Below are 18,988 nucleotides of genomic sequence, written 5' to 3' on the forward strand. Positions count from 1 at the left end.
AGGACTAAGCCAGAATTTGCATTTTACTTAAGCTGTAGGTGAATGTTTTCATTTGAAACTCCTCCTAGAAGGGATGGTTTGGTTTTTGTTTTTTTTTTTTTTTTAATTGTCAGAAAGCTTGCATTTCAGCAATTTTCAATTTCAGAAAAAATTACACATGCCAGATTTCCAGTCAGACCAAGGATTTTGGCAGTGTCTGAAGCTGAATCCAAGCAAGCTGATGGGGGGGACAGAGGATTGATTTCCTCTATTCCCTGTAATCCTTGTTTGACCAATGTCTTGCCCAACAGATCTGGCAAAGGCCAACACCCACAGCCAGAGCCATGGTCCACAGCTGGGCTCTACATGGGTTCTTCTACCCAAAATACCAGGAAAAAGCTCAACCTCCCATTCCCACAGGGCCTTTGTCAGCATTCCTTCTTTCTGCAAACCCTGTCTTTCCAGCAATGGGAGTGAATATTTCCAGTGAATATTTTAGGGGAGGGGACTGAGCTGGGGGAGAGGCTTTCACTGTGAATCACTGCCTAAAACTCTGGCCAGCAGAGCTTCCCTGGTGGACCATAAATTGTCCTGGTTACAGTATGATCAGCAGGGGGTAAATTCCAGACAGAGCATGTTAAATCCTCAAAACTGGAACACCTCTTTGGGCTGGTGGGTTTTTTATTCCCCTGGTGCTTTGGGAAGTGGGATGAGGAACAGTCGGCTGGGATGTTGCATTTCCCACCACAAGGACAGGGAGCTGAACAGGAGCTGTTGGTCTGGAGTCAGAGGTCAGCAGTGGCATGGTGGGGAGGGGATGCAGCTGTGGGGGTGTCCCAGGCTCTGCAGAAACCAAAGCTGACCTGTCCTTCTCTCTCCTCACTGCAGTGCTATCTCTCTGATGCTGATTTCCACGATATCTTTGGGAAGTCCAAGGACGAGTTCTACCAGATGCCCAAATGGAAGCAGCAGAATGAGAAGAAACAATTTGGACTCTTCTGAGACATCTGATGGGGCATCTGATGACTCTGGGACCAGCCCCTGCTCCCTTAGGAGCTGCAGGAAAGACATGCAGGCATTTCCTCAGTGATCCCAACCCGGCACCCCAGTCCAGAACAGTTATTCCAGCAGCCACTGTTCATGGCTCCTTTCTCCCTGCAAACCCAGAACCCCAGGAGGAAAAACCTTTTTCAGGAACAGCCTGACAGGATGTTTTTGCCTCTTCCTGACACTTTATTGCTGATAGCCATGAAGACAAGTGTGTGCCACACAACAACTGCATTGTAGCTCCATCTTTCCTCTCCCTTTTGCCAATTGCCACATGCTGAGGCCATGATCTTCCTTCATTTGTAGAAGTTTAAAGTTAGTCAAGACAAAGGCCATTTGCAGCTGCTGTGTGAATTCTGGGTGGGGAGAGGAGGGGGAAGCTCTAAGAGGATGGAGGGGGAGCCTTGAGGTCAGGAACAAGCCAGGTGCCTGATGAAGTAGTCTGTGGAGTGACACCAGACAGTTCTGCCCCTTCTCACCTTGTAGAAAAGCTACTCACCAAAAACCAGCAAGAATCAGGTCCAGATTAACATGAATAGCCCAGGGCAGGTAAAGGACATGAGAACCTGGTTTGGGGGAAAAAAGCACTTATTATGAGCATATTTATTAGCTGATGTTTCCAGAGGATGATGACACTAAAGGCTAGACACAAGTATTGATTTTTGACTGCCAGACAAGACTCTACTTTTTTTTCTCTTTTTTTCTCATTGAGACAGCCTCTGCAATCTCACCTGGCCTCCCTGACTGTGGCCAGGGAATGTCAGAGTCCACCTGCCCACAGACCAGAGGCTTGAGGAAGCCAGGAGGGTTTTGGGTATGACCTGAGGCAGAGGGTGTCCTACTGAAGCTTTTATCAGGGCTCCATCCCTGTGATGTCCTTGGGGCTGAGAGTGCTGGTTCCACACTGTAGGATCAGTCTGGCTGGGGAGGGCAGTGGGAAATGTAAGCAACCAGTGATTATGGGATAAAACTGTAAACTAAAGGTAGAAACACTGCCTTAAAACTCAGACAATGTGGGTTTGCAGCATTACTCCATTTCCAACCTGATCGGTGATTCCAAATAAACATCCAGCAGCAGCACTCTAAGTGTCCTTGATCAGCATGGGCGGTAGGATGACAGCAGATAAAAGCTCTCCAGGGCCACAGATCCTTCAAACACCTGGTCCTCAATGGAATTTTGGATTTTTTGAAAAGAACAAACTGAGGACGTGGGGTCCCTTCTGTTCTCAAACTCCATGTAGCTCAGGCCATTTGTCCCCCAGTGCCCATGGACGCTGCTCCTGAAGCCCTCATTGGCAGTGAGCAGCAGTACCTGGCACTTCAGCAGCTGGCCTGACTGCCCAGCCCTGCTGCAGGGATGTGGGCATGGAGCTGGGAGCTCCAGGCTGTTGACAAAGAGCTCTCACTCGACATCCAGGACACATCATTGTGCTGAAGTGTCACCATCTGGCTGGGCTGGAGCAGGGACCTCCAGGTGATGGGGTCTCCTGGATAGATCTTTGTGTTTAAGAACTGGTAGTTAACTTAAAATAAACCCCAACCCCGTTGTTATGTCCCTGTTCCTACTGCCACTTCATCCCATCTCTGCTTGAGGGTCCAGCCCAGGACCCACTGGAATCCCCTGTGCAGAGTAAGCATCAAGAGAGACACAAATCAGCTGAATTACCTGTGATTGCTCCTCTTGTGTTCACAAGAGATGCAATCAGTGCACATTGCCCACGTTTCAACCTCCGCTGGCACTGCTGGTATCAGCAATATTTGCCTTGCCTCACTGAAGAGTGTGCTGCCAGCTCCCAGATTAATGAATTGCTCACTTGATAACAACATGGACCACGTCACTTCCTTTGGGGAGAGACATCTTGCAGCATTGTCATCGTGCTCTGCCCATCCCATCTCCATCTCAGTTCCTTTTCCACCTGGCTATAGTAGCTTTCCCCAGCTGTTCCTACCTCATAAGGGATGTTTTTTCTTCCCATGGATCTTGCCTACCTCTAAGGGCATAATAGGCAGACGAAAACTCGGCCTCTCTGTGCAATCCATCCAAGCCCTGACCACCTGGTCCCCCACTTCTCACCACAGCAGGCAGGTGAGGGCTTTAGCTCAATAATCCAACTGAAATCTAATCATGCCACCCAAAAATGCAAGTAGTAAGTTCACAGCCAACCCAGTGGGCTGATCTGACCTCACAGAGGAGCAGAATCACACAATGGTTTGCACTGGGAGGGACCTTAAAGATCATCCAGTTCCAGTCTCCTGCCATGGACAGGGACACCTTCCACTATCCCAGGTTGCTCAGAGCCCCAACCAAAGGGGCCTTGAATATTCCCAGTGATGGGGCATCCACAGTTTCTCTGGGAAAACTCTTTCAGTGCCTCACTGCCCTCACAGGGAAGAATTTCTAACTTGCCCCACAAGAGTTGGTACAAGTAAGGAGGCAGGAGCACTTCTTACCCCCTTCACCTATGCTTTTCATGCCATGGCTCCCTAAAACAAAGTGCTGAGAGCACACAGGGAGCAGGGACCAAACTCAGGCTGTCCCTGGGTGGGAGTCAAGCACGTTCCATCCTTGGCCTTTCAAATGTGTCTCACCAACGTGCCCCATCCTAGAGGTGACCTGGGAGAGCTCGTGCCACTGCAGGGCCCTCTGCTCTGCCTCGCTGGCACTCTTGAGCTCTTCCACCTGGCTGGTTGTTAATACAGTATCAGCCCTTGAGGTGTGTGTTTAATTCACATTTAATCTGGCAATGGTTTACAACATCACACAATATTGTTTACTGCAGCATAACAAACTCCAGGGAGGGTTAAAAAGAAACCCGGGTTTTAAAAGAAACCCGGCTTTCCAGTGGGCATAAGAACCATTACATCCAGGCTATTTTGGACTAAAAAAATAAGATGACCAAAGTATGTTTAAAAGGACATTAACATCTTTGCAATCAGCCCCTCATATTCACCACCAGGGATTCTGATAATTTAAGAAATCAAGCAGGTTTATCTCCAAATTTATGCATGTTGCATTCAAGTAGGACAAAGAGGCAAATAGCGACAAGTAATTGAACGCTTCCAGAATTTGTTTTAAACTTTTAATAGCCTAACATACTGTTAGCAACACAGTTGGCACTTCAAAATATATATTATTTTATTTCAACAATATTCCCTTAACTCTGTAGTTCTACTAGAAGACAAATCACTCGTTGCCATAAATACTGTGTTGTTCTTAAAACACTCTCATGCTGGGTTACTTCTCCAGTGCAACTGGGACCTGCTAGCACTTAAAACATCTACTTCCTCTCTGTTAAAAAATGACATTTTTCTGTAAAAACACAAAGAAAGTTTTACTGTATTAAAAAAAAAAAAAAAAAAAAGCCCTGCTGGGTGTTGAGCATGTTCCCACTGTCTTTGGCAAAAGACCTTCTCTGAGGTCCCTTTGAGTGGGTTTCACTTTGGGGCAGAGGGAAATCTGCTGTTCGGCAGCTTCTTTCTCCTCCACAAGGATGAGAGCTAGGCTTTGAATGCAAAGTGGCCTGGCTGAGAGCCAGGCACACAGGCAGAGTAGTGCTCATGTATTTTTTATTGCAACACAAAAGGAAACTCGGGTTACATAACACGGGGCTTTGTAGTGCAGCTTTCTTTTTTAATCTGTAACAGAAAGGAGGGGAATCGTGTCCCCGTTTAGGACTTCATGTGGTGAAGGATGGCTGACACCTGCAGTTGCAAGAAGCCACCTGGCACCTGGCCACTGATTGCAGTGCTGAGGGAGACTTTTCCTTGCACAGATGTTGGGTGCTTTGCCCAGATGCCTGACCAAGCCCAACCCAAGAGTTCACTAAAAAAAGGAGTCCCTATCCTCTCGCTAAAAGCAACATTAAAAAAAAAAAAAAAGAAATAAAGTGAACTAAAACCACAGCTGGATTGGTTGAACAGGTACAAAAGGATTAATCTCAACAGCAGCATTAGGATGTTTCCAGCAGCAGGGAGAAGGTCGATGGCTGTTTCACATCGGAGTCCTAACGGAGCACCGAGCGCTGCTCCAGGGGAGGTGCTGGGGACTGACCCTGGCACTGGCAGGGCTCACACACTGAATTCCTTTCAGGTCTGTGAGGAGGCCCACGGTGGCCTGGAGGAGCCAGGCTGCTAATCACAGTCCTGGATATTGACGTAGACAAAGAGGGTGGAGGAGGAGTAAGGGTCTCCGTTCTTGGTCAGGAGATGGATGTGGCGATAACCTGGAAGCAGAGACACAGACGGAAAACAGCCTTTAGTCCATTTGGAAAAGTATTTGCTAATGTTTGCCAAGACCCTGCACAAACATCTCCCTGTCTCAGAGCATTTTGTTCCCAGTTTCCCACAGGATCCTGAACAGGCAGGTCCCCAGAGGCACAGCCCTGAGCTTAGGTAACACAATGTGCCCAAGGCCTCTGGTGGCAAGAGACAATGTTTTGGTACCCCAAAAATCCACTCTGAGCTGTGATGGATCTGGACCACTCATCCAGGACCCTGGAGCTTCTCAGAGGGCTCAGTGGCTGTGAGGAGCAGGCAGCAGGGCCTCACCTTGCTTCAGACTCGTGAAGGGAAGGGTGTACTGCCCGATGAAGTCATTCTTGGTCGACATGTCAAAATCTTCCACCACAAACCGGACCAAGGCGAGTGCAGGGATCTCTATGTCAAATGTAAACTCTTCATTCCAGTTTGGGTTAAAGCCTGGGCAACACAGACAAGGATGGAGGTCAGAGATGTCAGCAGTAATGGTGGTCTGAAGTGTTTGCAAATGGATGGAGACTTTTCCTGACTGTCAGCCTAATCTGACCTAGACCAAGGCTCTAAGAGGTGCCAAGAGCCTTGTTCCCTGTTTTCATACTGTGATTTGCTACCTGGAACTAATAAATCCTCCAGCTTGGGCTGTTCACTGCAGACCTTGGTCCTTGCAAAGAGTGAGGAGCAGGAGAAGGGAGGAACTCAGCTCTGCTCCACAGGCTCTTGCTGGATGGTACATGGATGTCTTTGGTTGCCATTGGACCAGACGTAAACTTTTATAGCCCTAAACCAGGGGAGGGAAGAGAGGAAAGCTGTGCTTTTGTGTTGAGACAGACTTCTGGGGCCTTAAGCCTCTGCAACTGCTTAAGATAATCCATGTAAGCACCAGTCTGTGCCCCAATTTCCCTGTCTGCAAGAAACGTTAATGAGGAGTGTCTGACTACAAAAAGCATAATCAAGTCTGGATAAGGGTCACATGGTCCAGAATCACAAAGCACACAAAACTGAGACCTACACATGAAATGTAGAACAAGCTCAGTGCCCTCTCTCCAGGCCATGGCAGCTGCAGAGTCAATAAACCACTCCCCAGGAGCAAACAGGAGAGGACATCCTGTTGGAAACCCTACTGCCTGTGCAGAGCAGGGACCAAGGACAGCAAAATGTCACCTGGAGCCTGCTGGTCATGCAGGGTTTGTCAGTGATTCTGCAGGAGACAGGGATCTTTCATCTGTCCTGAAGGTGCTGAGATGGGCCTGGGGTGTCTTTATTGTTTGATCTGCTTTCCACAAGGCAGCACTTATCATTCCAACATCATTCTAGTAATTCCAGTATTGTTCCAGCTAGAGAAGGGCTGGCCATGGGGCTGGGAGTGCTCAGCAGCCCTGAGGAACAGGCTGGCAGGTCTGAAGTGTTCCCTACACAACTTTCACTTGACAGGCTGTAAAAATTATTGTAGGTGACGGAAATGGCCACGAGATTTAGGAGCCAGGCCAGATTTACTCAAACAGGAAAGAGGAAAAGGGAAACATTGTTAGCAGGCAGGAAAATATGCACCAGCTTTCCAGTGCTTGGCTCTTACCCCACACAGAAAAGCAGAGTCTGTGTGTTTGTGCAGAATATCCATGAATAATATCAAACCCTCAGTGCACAGAGGGAAGCCACAGCCATGTCTGACTGGTAAGAAATGGTCCTCCAGCTTCTGAGATATTCAGAATTAATCTAGGCAATACCCTGAGGAGCTTGAGTAAATTTTGTATGGCCCTACTTTAGGCAGAGGCTGGAACAGACACCTCTGACATTCCTTGCATCAATCTTTTGTGAGTTTGTGACACTTTTGGGGTACAATCAGCCCCACAAGAAGCTTCCTCTGGGAAGATCCTGATGAGAACTCCTGCACACCAGGTCAAATCCAGCTGCATGGAGGTAAAGAGCACTTCCAGAGCTCTAGCTCTGCAAATCTGGCAGCCAGCCCCAAACCATTCACATGGTTGCTGTTGTTTCACAGGGAATTTCTGTCTTCAAACAGAACAACAACACCTCAAGTATCTGCTTGGTGTGGGCAGGATTGGGTGCCCCAGGCAGGTCTGCCCACAGGGCAGCAGTCTTGCCAAGGGACAGAAAAGGTTCCTGCTCATGGGAGCAGAGCTTGGAGGAAATCTCCTCACCATTGTTTTCGATGACTTTGGTCTGCTTCTTGCTGTTGTCCTGCTGGACACCATGGATCTCTATTGTTACCTTGGGATCCACAATGGAGTTTTTGCTTTTGTTCACCTTTGGCAGCTGCTGACCAGAGATTATCTGTGGAGGAAACAGGGGAAGAGGTCAGGACATCATTAGGAGAGGGGGCTCCCTGGAGGATTCCCTCTCCTTCCTCAGGAGTGCAGGATCTGCTGTGAAGGCTGGTGCTGCCCTTTTGGTGCTGGTGCTGTGACATCCTTCAGAGGAAGCTGTCATGAGCTTAAAGCACCTAAGGAACCTTGCTCCAGCCCAGCCAGCTGGCTTTGGGACAGGCAACTTTTCTGAGTGTCCCCAGTGCTCAGCTGGTCCTTGGGAACACCAGAGGTGGCTGCTGATTGCATGTCTGCCTGCACAGCTCTGGAACGACAGCAAATGTTGTCATTAACTTATTGCCCAACATCAAACACGTGAGTAGATCCCTGGGGGATCCAAGTCCATGAGAGCCCCCAGATGTGGGAAATCAGTAGGGTTAGACAACATTGAAGGTAGGACCAGAAGGAGAAGGTACAACCTATACACCCCCCCAAAAAAAGTGGATGTTACTGAGATGTTTTCCAACTTCTGTTCTTACTTTAAGCAGCAGCTTCTTCTTTGTCCCCCATGTTCCTTCTGTGATGGATTTTGGATTGAATTTGGTTTGTTCATCCCGGAGGAATTCCGGCTTTAAGACATACCCAGAAAACCCATTGTCCTGGAACCGACCCTGGTACACATCCATTTCTGTGCCTGCTGTCTGGAAATTTAGGGCAACTGCAACATAAATAAATAACTTCAGTCAGATAAATCAATAGCAATATTTTCATGCTAATTCTGTTCACATAAAACTGCACTTCATGGACATAAACATTGGCTTTTCCACGCTTCAAAGTGCAGTAGTAAACTCTGACCCTCACAGCCTGCTAGCCATGAGGATTTCTTGCATTCAGAGATGACAAAGACAGGCAGGAGCAATTACAGCCATTCTGCCTTCCCTAGGATCAAAAATTGTCCTGCAAGGAATTTATGCTAGCTAGAACAAGTGCATCTTTTAGATAAACCTCTTAATTTCTATGCTGAAGGGATCCTCTCCTGCAGTGAAGCCAGCAAATCCATCTCAGATAATTTCTCTGGCTACTTAGCCTCATTATAAAATCTCCTTTTCAGCCCAGATCTGCCTGTTTTCATTTGCCATCCCAAGCGGCATTGATGCCTCTGGACTAGAGAGCTCCTCATTGTCTGAACTCCTCAGGTGGCAGCACACAAGCTCATAAGAGGTGATCAAATCACCTTTTTACTCTCTACTCCCCAAAACAGACTAAACCTCACTGGTGTCCTAATATCAGGCACATTCCTTGTATTTTTCCCAATTTGTCGATACCTTTTAAAAGGTATTGATTTAAAACCTGGAACAATCTCTGTGAACAGCCTCACTGATAGCACAGGGAGTGCACATGGACCCCAGCAGCTCCTCAGTGCTCCCTTGATTTCCTCAAGGATGATTTTAAACTCTTCAGCAACATCTAAGACATCTCTTAAGACATAGAAATTTATCCTGGCTGCACGTCCTTCATACCTGGTCATACTTGAAGGCTGAGAGCATTTTAAGGTACTCCCCTATTTTTCCACCTGCAGCAAGACTTTGATAACTGCAGCACACTGGTTTTCCTGGGAGCTGAAAGTACTCAGGGCTTGTAAAAAATCTTGTTTTGCATGCCCAAATACTGTATTCATGTCTGGCCTTCCTGTACCCCAAGGGAACTGATGGTGCCTCCCAAGGATTGTCCTTAAGCCAGACAGGGTAAGGGGTGCTACCTGTGTCCCCATGGGGGCTGCAGGACCCACAGAGCTCATGCTCCCTTCTCCTTTGTTAAATGGTGAAACTGCAGGGATTTGCACATTAATGTGCAGAAAAGCCTCTCCTAATGGATTTGTGAGACAGAAAATAGTCCATGGAAAGTCACTGGGCATTGTTTGGAAAGCTGGTCTCTCCCACTGACTGCTGAGCCTCTGGCTGCAAAGGGCTTGAGATTGTGGCTCAGCTGGAGCCCCTCCACAGCCAGGTCACGGGTGACCCAGGCAGGTGACCCCCTCCAGCCCCCAGTGACACCCACCGATCTGGCAGCCGACGTTCCACAGCTCCACAGGGCTGTAGTTGGAAGAATCCGTCCTCCAGCCTGCAGGGTAGATACGGCTCAGGTGCCTGATGTTGTGGTGAATAAAACTGGTTCCTACAGAGAAAGGGAAAAAAAAGAAGAAAACGTCTATTTCAGTGGTGGAAACATCCCTTTCAGTTTTATCTCTTCTTGCTGCTGCTGTGTGCTCCCCTGTGCCTGGCAAGTCTGGCTGAGTGGGAACCACCTGCAAAAATGTCGTTCTTGCTAACAGCCTAGAGGATATTAAGTTCTTCCCACTTGTCCTGGCTTGTAAGATCAGCATGGATTCTATTGCCATCTGTTGGAGGTTGGGATGTTTTCTTATCTCTTCCAAGAACAATGTCTCCCTCTGCAGAGATATCTTCTGTTAATGGACTATTGAACGACTGACTGCATGACTGGTAAAGTTCCATCATCCCATTGTGAGATGCTCCACCCAGAGGGAGGAGCCAAGCATTCCTACCTGCATAAAATCAGCACTTTTTGGGACACCAGGGCAGCCCTTTGCTGGATTCCCAGAGGAGCAGCTTCTTCTCTGCTGGATCCCCAGAGGAAGACCAGGCCCATCTACTCCATCACCAAACATTCAGAGAAAACTCCACCCTTCTTCAGATCTCCACTTCAGCAGCATTTCATCTGCCACTCCAGGAGGAGCAGCCACCATTTAACTGGACTGCTACCAACACCCTGACTCCTCAGGGTGTCAGGTTTATGACTCTATCAGTAGTTTTGTTTGTACTAATTACATTTTTTTTTTTAGGTTTTTTCCTAGTAAAGAACTGTTATTCCCATTCCCACATCTTTGCCTGAGAGCCTTTTAATTTTAACTGTGGTAATTCAAAAGGAGGGGATTTACCTTTTCCATTTCACAGGAGGCTCTTGCCTTCCTTCACAGACTCCTGTCTTTTCAAACTAAGACTCCACTTTTCTCAGTGACATGCTTGATCAAAGAGATCCTAACCCGTGTCTCTGGGATGCCTTTTCCAGCAGCAGCTGTCCCTTTCTGGGGAGCAGGGACAGAGGAGGGCAGAACACACATACCAGACTCCTGGGCCAGTTTCAGAGCTTTGCTCTCCGAGAACGACGACATCTCGTAGAAAGCCCGAGGATGGTTGGGGTCATCAAAGCCTTCAAAGTGGACACTCTTGCAGTAGACAACTGTGTCTGACAGCTCCTTGGCCAGCTTCAAGGTGTCACTCTAAAAACAGGAGACAAGAGGTTTGTGGGGAGGTTTTGTTGTCGTGCTCAAAAGTGGTAGTTGTGTTTTTTCTATAGGACCCCAGGGCTTTTCTTCTCCACCACTTCCACCAGGATAAGATGCACACTCTCAGTCAGTGGCTGGTGGTGTGCCCTGTGTGTCACCCTGTGCAGGAAAGGCTGGAAAAGGATTCCCTCTTTGTTGGTGGGATACCCTTCCCTGCTGCTCTCTGCAGGATCATCTGTATATCAGCACCCACGTCTGTCTCCAGGTGCTAAACTTTACAGCAAAGCCTTAGCAATGACTTTTCCATGCTGTCCTGGTCCCAGGCATGCAAACCTGGAAATAAATGGAAGAGAAGGCTGTGAAGCCTCCACAGAGCTTGGGCTTTTCCCCCCATGAACCAGGAAGCTGTCACAATGCTTTGTTGAGTCCAACTCCACAGCCACATTTATTGGTGCAAGTGAGAGTCCCCACTCCCATCAGGGGCAAGAAAAGAAAGTCAAAAGATGTCAGAATGTCAAAATAATGAACACATTATTGACTAGAGAGCAGAGAAATAAGTAAGACCTGCAAAGAGTGAGCAGCTCATCAAAGAGAAATATAGATCAGTCCTGATACAGAGGTAACACCAAGAGCTTTGCCATCAGTGGGGCTGAACGTGTCTGTGTCACCTATGGAGCCACCCTGTGAGGGATATGGGCTTCACAAGGACCTGCACACTGTAAAAATCCATTTCTTACATGATGGGGCAAAACACTATTGAAAAGGCCAGCCTTTTCCTTGCAGAAATAATCATACTAATTGCTTTAGGAACTGGCTACCCCTTCCCCATAGATCTTCCCTCCCTCCCTCCTCCAGGTCAGAAAGAAACAGCCAGTGAGGCTGCAGGCATATCCCAAAATGTGACTGGAAAAGCCAAAATCATGACTGTCCCATGACCAACAGCTTTCTGGAAATAAGACAGAGATTGAACATGTGTCCTTCCACTGCTTCCACAATTGCTACATGGTCTGTCCTTGCTGAAAGGTCCTCCAGTCTCATTTTAGAGAAGGAAGCCAACCTTTTTGCTTGGCTGGCTCTGCAAGATCTCTGTGCTTGGGACAGAGATCATTAAGCTGGGCAAGCATCACGATCCTCAGCCCCAGCAATTTCAACAATTTACTCTTTCAACCCAGCTGAGTAGCTGAAGCCACACTAAGACCTGTCTTGCCTGGGAACACATGAAAAATTGTATTTCAACTGCTTTTCTCTCTTTCTTTCTTTAGGTGTGCTATAAAACCCACCTAAAAAGTGATTTCTCAGTGATTTCTTCTTTCACTTACCTTTCCCTTCTGCTCTACCTTGGTTTTCACAGATTCATCTTCAATTTCAGCAGCTTCATCTTCATCAGAGACATCCTCAGCCTCCAGGTTGTTGTTCCCATTGATGGGGTCCTCCTGCCTGCTCAGCTTCTTGCCTTTCACCAGGATCTTCCCTTTCAATTGCTGCACAAGGAAAAGTGGACAAAATACCTGGTGGTTAGACAAGGAAAAGTGGACAAAATACCTGGTGGCCCACCCTGAAAAAGCTCCTCAGCTGTAACCAGTGCTTTTACAGTTGCATCAGTGACTGGTTATTTCCCAGACACAGGTAAAAATAAATCTGTTTTTACACTGGGGCCCTGCCCAGCCTCTGAGACCAAAGCCATGAGTCTGAAAACCCCAGAGAGCCCAGTGATTCCCCTCTGTCATAGAGCTGACCATCCCCTCAACCAGACAACTTAAAGAGTTGTGCTGTTAAAGGCAATTAAAATATACTCTTTTTTCCCCCAAGTCTGAAATATTGCTCAGCAAACAAGGCTGAGCCTGGAGGTCTGGGCTGCTGGAAGAAATTTGTAGCACCATTTTTGCCCCTCTGTGTGGCCTGTGATTTAATGCAGCCCTCGCTCTGCAGTGTGTGGCTCTAAACCTGTGCACAACTCTGGAAACTGTCTGAGATCCAAGCAGGGACTGAGGCAGTGCAGCCTCTGCTCCACTGACATTTTAATGGGCAGAAAGCTCCAGCAGGCTCTGGACAGGTTCCTCATGCACAGCAGACAAGGAATTTTAATAATTTGGCATTTTGCAGGTGAAGCCTTGGGGTGCTGAGAGCCTCAGGAGGATTTCCCTTTGCAAAGCCACCTCCTCTTGAGGGAACAGCTTCTCCTGCCACTGCTGTGGTGGCACAACACTGAGCACAGCCAGCAGCGTGTGCCACAGCATCACAGCTGGCTGCAGAGGGAGTCCAGGGAGCACCTTCCCTGTGCTGAACCAGTTCTCTCCAGCCTCTTTCAAGGGTCACATGAAACCCCTGGTTGGAGCCCTGGACACTGAAAATTTCAGACTTTCTGTGCTGCCAGGCACTGACCCCCAGGAGAACACTGCATTGACCTGAGGCCACGGAGAAGCTTCCAAAATGGAATGGCAGAACTGGGATTGTGGGTGTGGAGTTTGGATAGAAATGTGTGATATCACAGGCTGGGAAACTCAGAATTTGAGGGTTTAGAAAATAATAATAGATATAAAGTAAGATGGAGGTTTTAGGGCAGAGACTAATCCTTCTTCTTCACCTCCTTCTCCACAGTTTTGTGTAATTGGATAACAAAGTCCACATTGCAGCCATGGGTGGTTGGTTATTGGGTTAAAAGTAAAAATAATTGAAGTGTCATTTCTTAATTGGACAGTTTATCCTTAAAAGGCCTTGTAGAGATGGGGCTCCATGTTTAGGTTGTCAGAGTGAAGTGCTGTAGAGCTCAGGGTTTGTGAGACTGTGACAGAGATAAAAACTAATAAACATCTGAGTCTGGACAAGAAATACTGTCTCACACATTAAATCCTGACCTTGGCAAAAAAAAAGCAAAGAATCCTCAACCCCTCACCACTGATACATCCTTTGCACAAGCCCTGGCTGTGGGGGGAAGGCTGGAGCCTGGACAGGGATGACTTAGAGCCCAAACAAGGCAGCAGAAATGCTTGGGACAGGGAGAAGTATTGGGAAAGGTGACTGGTGGTGATCTCCAGGTGTTTGGGTTATGCCTTAAAATCAAGAGCACCACTAGGCTTGGCAGCTTAGTGGAATCCCCAGGAACAGGAGATTTGCTGCCACCTGGATGTGTTTGGTGGTCCTGGCTTTGGAGGGTATGAGTTATTAAAAAAAAAATGCTATATTGGAATTAGCCAGCACAGCCCCTCAATCTGTGTAGCACGTTCCCCTTTCCTCAGAAACACCCTATATTTACCTTTTCTGCAACAGCAAAAGCAACAAAACCCCACCACAATCAAATGACAGGACTGTGAAAAACCAAGAATCTTTTATAAAACAACACAGGCGTTTTCAAAGGACGCCATTCCCCCTTTGCACCCTTTGTGGGTTCAAGCAAATTGCATCACATCTCTACAGAGACCAGCCCCACTCCTCACCACCTGGCAAAGCTGTGGATGAAGCTGGGTTTGAGCAGAAATCCAACACTGGCACCTGAGGCAGCAGCCAAGAGCATTTTAATTCAGCTACCACAAAAGAGCTGCTCACACTGGGGCACTTTCCCTGTCACTCAAAAGCTGCACTCAAAGGAGCAGCCAGAGCAGAGCAATATCCTCCCCCCCATCCCCAGACCACCCTCCCAGCCTTCCAGGCAGAGCTGTGCTCTGTTCTTCACATCCATGGCTGGGAGATGAGTTGGCTCATCTTCAGAGCCTGACTTCAGCCTGCTGCTCCCATGTCCCTTCCCACCCTCCTGCCTCAACTCCCAGCTCTACACTGTTCTTCCACCACAAAATCCAGTTCTGTGCAGCTTTCAGGCTCTGCTCAGCACTTGGGATGGACAAGCCTGGAAGGATTGCACTGGGGACAGTAAGGAGTGATGCCTCAGGTTTTAGCTTTTATATTCTTCAGAGTCTGTGCTGCTTTAGTGGGAGGGTCTGAGCTTCATTTTAGGGGATGCTGAGCTCTCTGCACAGAGCAGGGAGACAAAACAATTCCTGCTCCAGCTGGGCACCAAGGACAAATGATCCAAATCTCAGCCCAGGAGCACAAACAGCGTGGGCTGGAGAGAGAAAAACAAGCAGGATGGGACTGCCTGGGCTGGAGCTGGAATGGGACAATGAACTCCAAGGTGCCAATGGAGCAGAACTGATCCCAGGGAGAGCCCCGGGAGCGCTCGTGCATTTTGGGACCATTTTGGGTCATTTGGGTGCAGCCCTGGCTGGGCTCTGGTGCTGCCCAAGGTGCATCATGGAGGTATTTTAATAGATCCCTACTTTATTCTTTAGCTCTGTCCAGCCTCTGTTCTAGGTCAGCCTCTCAAGGCATCAGGAGAGGCTGAGAGCAGCCCCTCTAGTCCCCTGCAGGCTGCAGATACCATCCTGGTATTTAATATATCATCTACCTCTGCTTTCCAATGCCCCACAAGAAATGGTACTGCCTCCCCTCACTAAGGATAAGGTATTTGGGGCAGCCCACTTGATTCTTAATTACCAGCAGGTAATTATGCTTTTTAAGCCTTGTCAAGCCTCTAAAGGGAGGAAATGATGCCTTAAGTTTTAGCTTTCATATTTTTCAGATTCTGAGCTACCTAGGGGTATAGTTCTGAGCTTCAAATTAAGTGTTGGTAAGCTCTCTTCACAGAGTAGGGAGACAAAACAATTAATTTTCTAGCCTGGGACTAAGGACAACCAATACAACATGGACTGAAGAGAGAAAAACAAGGGTGGGACTTCATGGGCTGGAGCTGTAATTGAACAATGAACTCCAATGTGCAAATGGATCAGAACTTTAAAAGTGTGAGACCCCATGATGGAGTGTCCATTTTTTGTCACCATTTTGGTTCATCTTGGATGCAGCCCTGGCTGGGCTCTTGTGCTGCCCAAGGTGGATCCATGGAGGCCTTTTAATAAATCCCTGCTTTATTCTTTAGCTCTGTCCAGCCTCTGCTCCATGTCAGCCTTCTCAAAGCATCACTCCCATTCAGCACATGGGAGGTGCAGTTCCTGGCCCAGACCAATCCCACACGGCTGAAGAACATCATGAGGGAAGCAACACAGCCCCCACTGTGTCTCCTCACCACAATCTATTCCAGAGCTGCCAGCAGCAGGTCCTCAGTGCTGCTGCTATCCTATCTAGCCTGCAGTTCCTCTGGGAAATCTTAGATATGAAACAGATGCTCCCTATGGGCACAGGACACTGCTCCTATGCCTACAAGGGAGAGCAGCCTATGTGCCACCTAACTCAGAGGAGATCCATTTGCTTATTTGTCAGAAGAAAGAGTGAGACTCACCCCAAAGAGAGGCATTTTCATCCCCATTTCCTGCAAAAGGTGCTACCCTGTAGTAGCATTCCAGTGAATGCCCCCTGAAGAGGAAGCAAAGTCCTAAACCTGAGAGTTTATCTTTTTTACTGAGGTATGAAATAAACTGATATAGACAGTCACAAACACACACGTGCCCTTGCACCATCTCTCCTGGCTCCCCTTCATGTGATATTAAATATTTCTAGCCTGAGGCAAAAGACACTCAGCTCATCAGTTCAGCTCTGTTGAGCAGATCCCTTGTCTTAGGAGGAAGCAATAGCTGAAATAATAAATGTTCTCCAAGTAGACCATAAAGCCATTCCAGCTGCCTGTGAGAAGCTCAAGGTGGAGTACAACCTCAGGAAAGGCTACAAGGACATTGGACTCCACTGAGAACACACAGCAGAGTGGCTGCTGGAACAGATGTAACTCTTGTCCTTCTTCACATGCCCTGAAAATGGCATTTCTTAGTCCCCCTGAAGTGGAGCTCATCTGCTCTCCCACCTTTTCCACTGCACACTGAACAAGCTCAGCCGTGCAGATGAAATGGTTCTGACATTGGGATATGGAAACCATCTTAAAGGAAAGCACTGACTTTATCAGAAGCAGCAGAGCTGTAATGAGCAGAGGATTTTAAAAGATCTGCACACACAGGTTTATCCTATCTGAAAGCTTCCTGCCCCTAGGAGCAACCTGAGAGCCACGGCAAGGTCTGAACTCCATCGTTCATCTCAGTGGGAATGGAAGATTTGTAAAGTGATCCATCTCAACAAACTTTCTGTGGCTTCAACACCTCCTTTAGAGTCAACAGAGAAAACCAAACACTCCCAGGGTGTGATTCCTGCTCTGTTTGGACAAACACTGAGGAGGAGGTGGACCACACCTCCAACTCCTCTGACTGTTTCTCCAAAGGAGACCTAATTTAAGCGCTCAGGTACACGATACACAGGGGCTGAGCACTGCCTCCTGACACACATCCCACTCTCAGGATGAGGATATCCCTCTCTGCAGACTTCTGGAAGCTGTGAGGAATAACATGTTCCCATCCACAAGGAGATGTGCAGATCAGCTGCACTAACTGGCATCACATCTCCATCTGTGCACATCCTTCAGCTGCAAACTGAAGAGTTGCACCAGCAATGAGTGGCACCAGAGGATGAAGAGAGTCTCCAGGAAAGGGGAAGAAACACTTTACTGAAAGAGGTTTTGGAGGATTGAAGGAGACTCAGCTCAAGAACTTCAGGCAAGAAGATGCACTGCAGACAAGACTGACACAAGCTGGGCTAAGGCTGGAGAAACAGAGATGTGCAGATGGATCTGAGGCCACATTGACACAAAATGTGTGGGTAATGCCCAAAGCCACTGTCCTCATAAACAAGGAATTCCAGAACAAAGAACTGTAGGGGTCTCACTGAATTGTTCCAATACTGAGAACAGTTTTTGTCTCATTCTAGGACTGTGACTTTGCAGCATTTCTAGCTGGGATGTAGGGACAGGGCCAAGGGCCCTGGCAGAGCCCTGGCAGGGATGGGATTGAAGGGTAAGAACCCACCAGGAGCAGAGACTGGATCAGCTCCTCCCTACAACCCTGGTGCTGCCTGGAGCCTTTATGTGTGTTTTGGCCTTTCATCCAAAAGCCTTTAATTCACTATTGGGACCTAAAGATAGCAGCTTGGGGGAGATATTTAGATAATCTGTGTAGCCCAACACTGCTCCTGAATGGAGCTGAATAAATCAGATTCCTGCCCTGGGCTGTGGAGTGAATCGTTAGCACAAATTCAAACCGTGTCAATCTTCCTTTAATTACTAACCCTGCCCTGCTGACACAATCGGCAGCAATCCTTCCACTGTGTTTACAGCCTCCAGCCCTTTGCCCAGTGGCAGATCCCACCCTTTTCCTAATATAAAAAATACCTTGTTGTTCCTGGTTTCCTCATGTCAACAAGGGAGGCAGAAGCCAAGAGGTTCCTGGTTTGTTTGTTTGTTTGTTTTTCCCTCATGTTTCAGTTTCAATGTATTTTACACTCAAAAAAAAAAAAAAATCAACATTTCATCCCTTTGCACTGTCCTACTTCAAAAAGCAGGAAGGCAGAGGAAAAGTACCAGAAGGAAAAGGATAGGTGTTGCAACATTGGCAATTTTTCTGTGTTTAAACTAAATGGATCAATCCCTGCAACAGAGCACATCAGCCCAAATCCATTCCCCAGGGTAGATCTGGGCATTGTGTTCAGCAGGGGCCAAGTGTCTTTTTGGCAATCAAAATCAGGAGGTTAGATGAGCACAGGCATGGAAAAAACATCTCTGGGAAGTTGGGGTCATCCCCTTCCACTCACAAATCACACAATGCTTTGCTTGGTGTTTCTCCTTTCTTTCATCATATTATTGCCATCAGCTGAAAAGCCATCAGCAGTTTTCCTGATCCTGCACCAGGATAAATAACAAGTCAGGAAGGGACACTGAAGACGTGTTTTTCCAACTCAGTAACTGCCTGCAAAGATTGATCTCTGTGCTGGGAGTGTCCTCACCCTGGGAGAGTCACTTCTCCCAGTGGAGGCACCTTGTCTGTGCCAGAGCCAAGGTCCTGCTGAAGCAGCAGCAGTAAAAATTACAATTCATCCTAATTTATTGCCCTGGTGCTTAGGGACCAGCCCAGAGCAGCTTCCCTTTGTGCCAGGCATTGTATCAAATGAGGCATGACATTCCCAAACAAAAGGGGAAACAGAATAAGGAAAGGGAAGGCAGCTAATGAAGAGGGACAACTAATATAGAAGATATTCTGGGTGGATTGTTTTCCTCTTCTTTCTCCTCTGCTGACTGCCAGCTTTATCTCACCCACAA

General features: G+C 47.7%; 2 protein-coding genes across 5 annotated transcripts in view; one reads left to right on the forward strand and one right to left on the reverse strand.

The window, feature by feature from the left end:
* Positions 1-4,364, forward strand: part of VILL (villin like) — a 40,869-nt gene extending 36,505 nt beyond the window's left edge. The window contains exon 20 of the mRNA XM_085563076.1: positions 868-4,364. Within this exon, the coding sequence (XP_085419202.1) occupies positions 868-981 (114 nt within the window). The 3' untranslated portion in view covers positions 982-4,364. The remainder of the gene's footprint in view (positions 1-867) is intronic.
* PLCD1 (phospholipase C delta 1) overlaps positions 3,744-18,988 on the reverse strand; it is a 54,189-nt gene continuing 38,944 nt past the window's right edge. For all 4 annotated transcript variants that reach the window (XM_021555261.4, XM_085563087.1, XM_021555260.4 and 1 more), the window contains exons 9-15: positions 12,171-12,332; positions 10,689-10,845; positions 9,606-9,722; positions 8,087-8,265; positions 7,443-7,575; positions 5,575-5,724; positions 3,744-5,249 (exon numbers count right to left, since the gene is read on the reverse strand). In XM_021555261.4, coding sequence (XP_021410936.1) covers positions 5,158-5,249; positions 5,575-5,724; positions 7,443-7,575; positions 8,087-8,265; positions 9,606-9,722; positions 10,689-10,845; positions 12,171-12,332 — 990 coding nt within the window. In that variant the 3' untranslated portion in view covers positions 3,744-5,157. The remainder of the gene's footprint in view (positions 5,250-5,574; positions 5,725-7,442; positions 7,576-8,086; positions 8,266-9,605; positions 9,723-10,688; positions 10,846-12,170; positions 12,333-18,988) is intronic.

The sequence above is a fragment of the Lonchura striata genome, chromosome 2 (assembly GCF_050655825.1).
Source record: "Lonchura striata isolate lonStrDom1 chromosome 2, ASM5065582v1, whole genome shotgun sequence".
In the NCBI taxonomy this organism is placed as follows: Eukaryota; Metazoa; Chordata; class Aves; order Passeriformes; family Estrildidae; genus Lonchura; species Lonchura striata.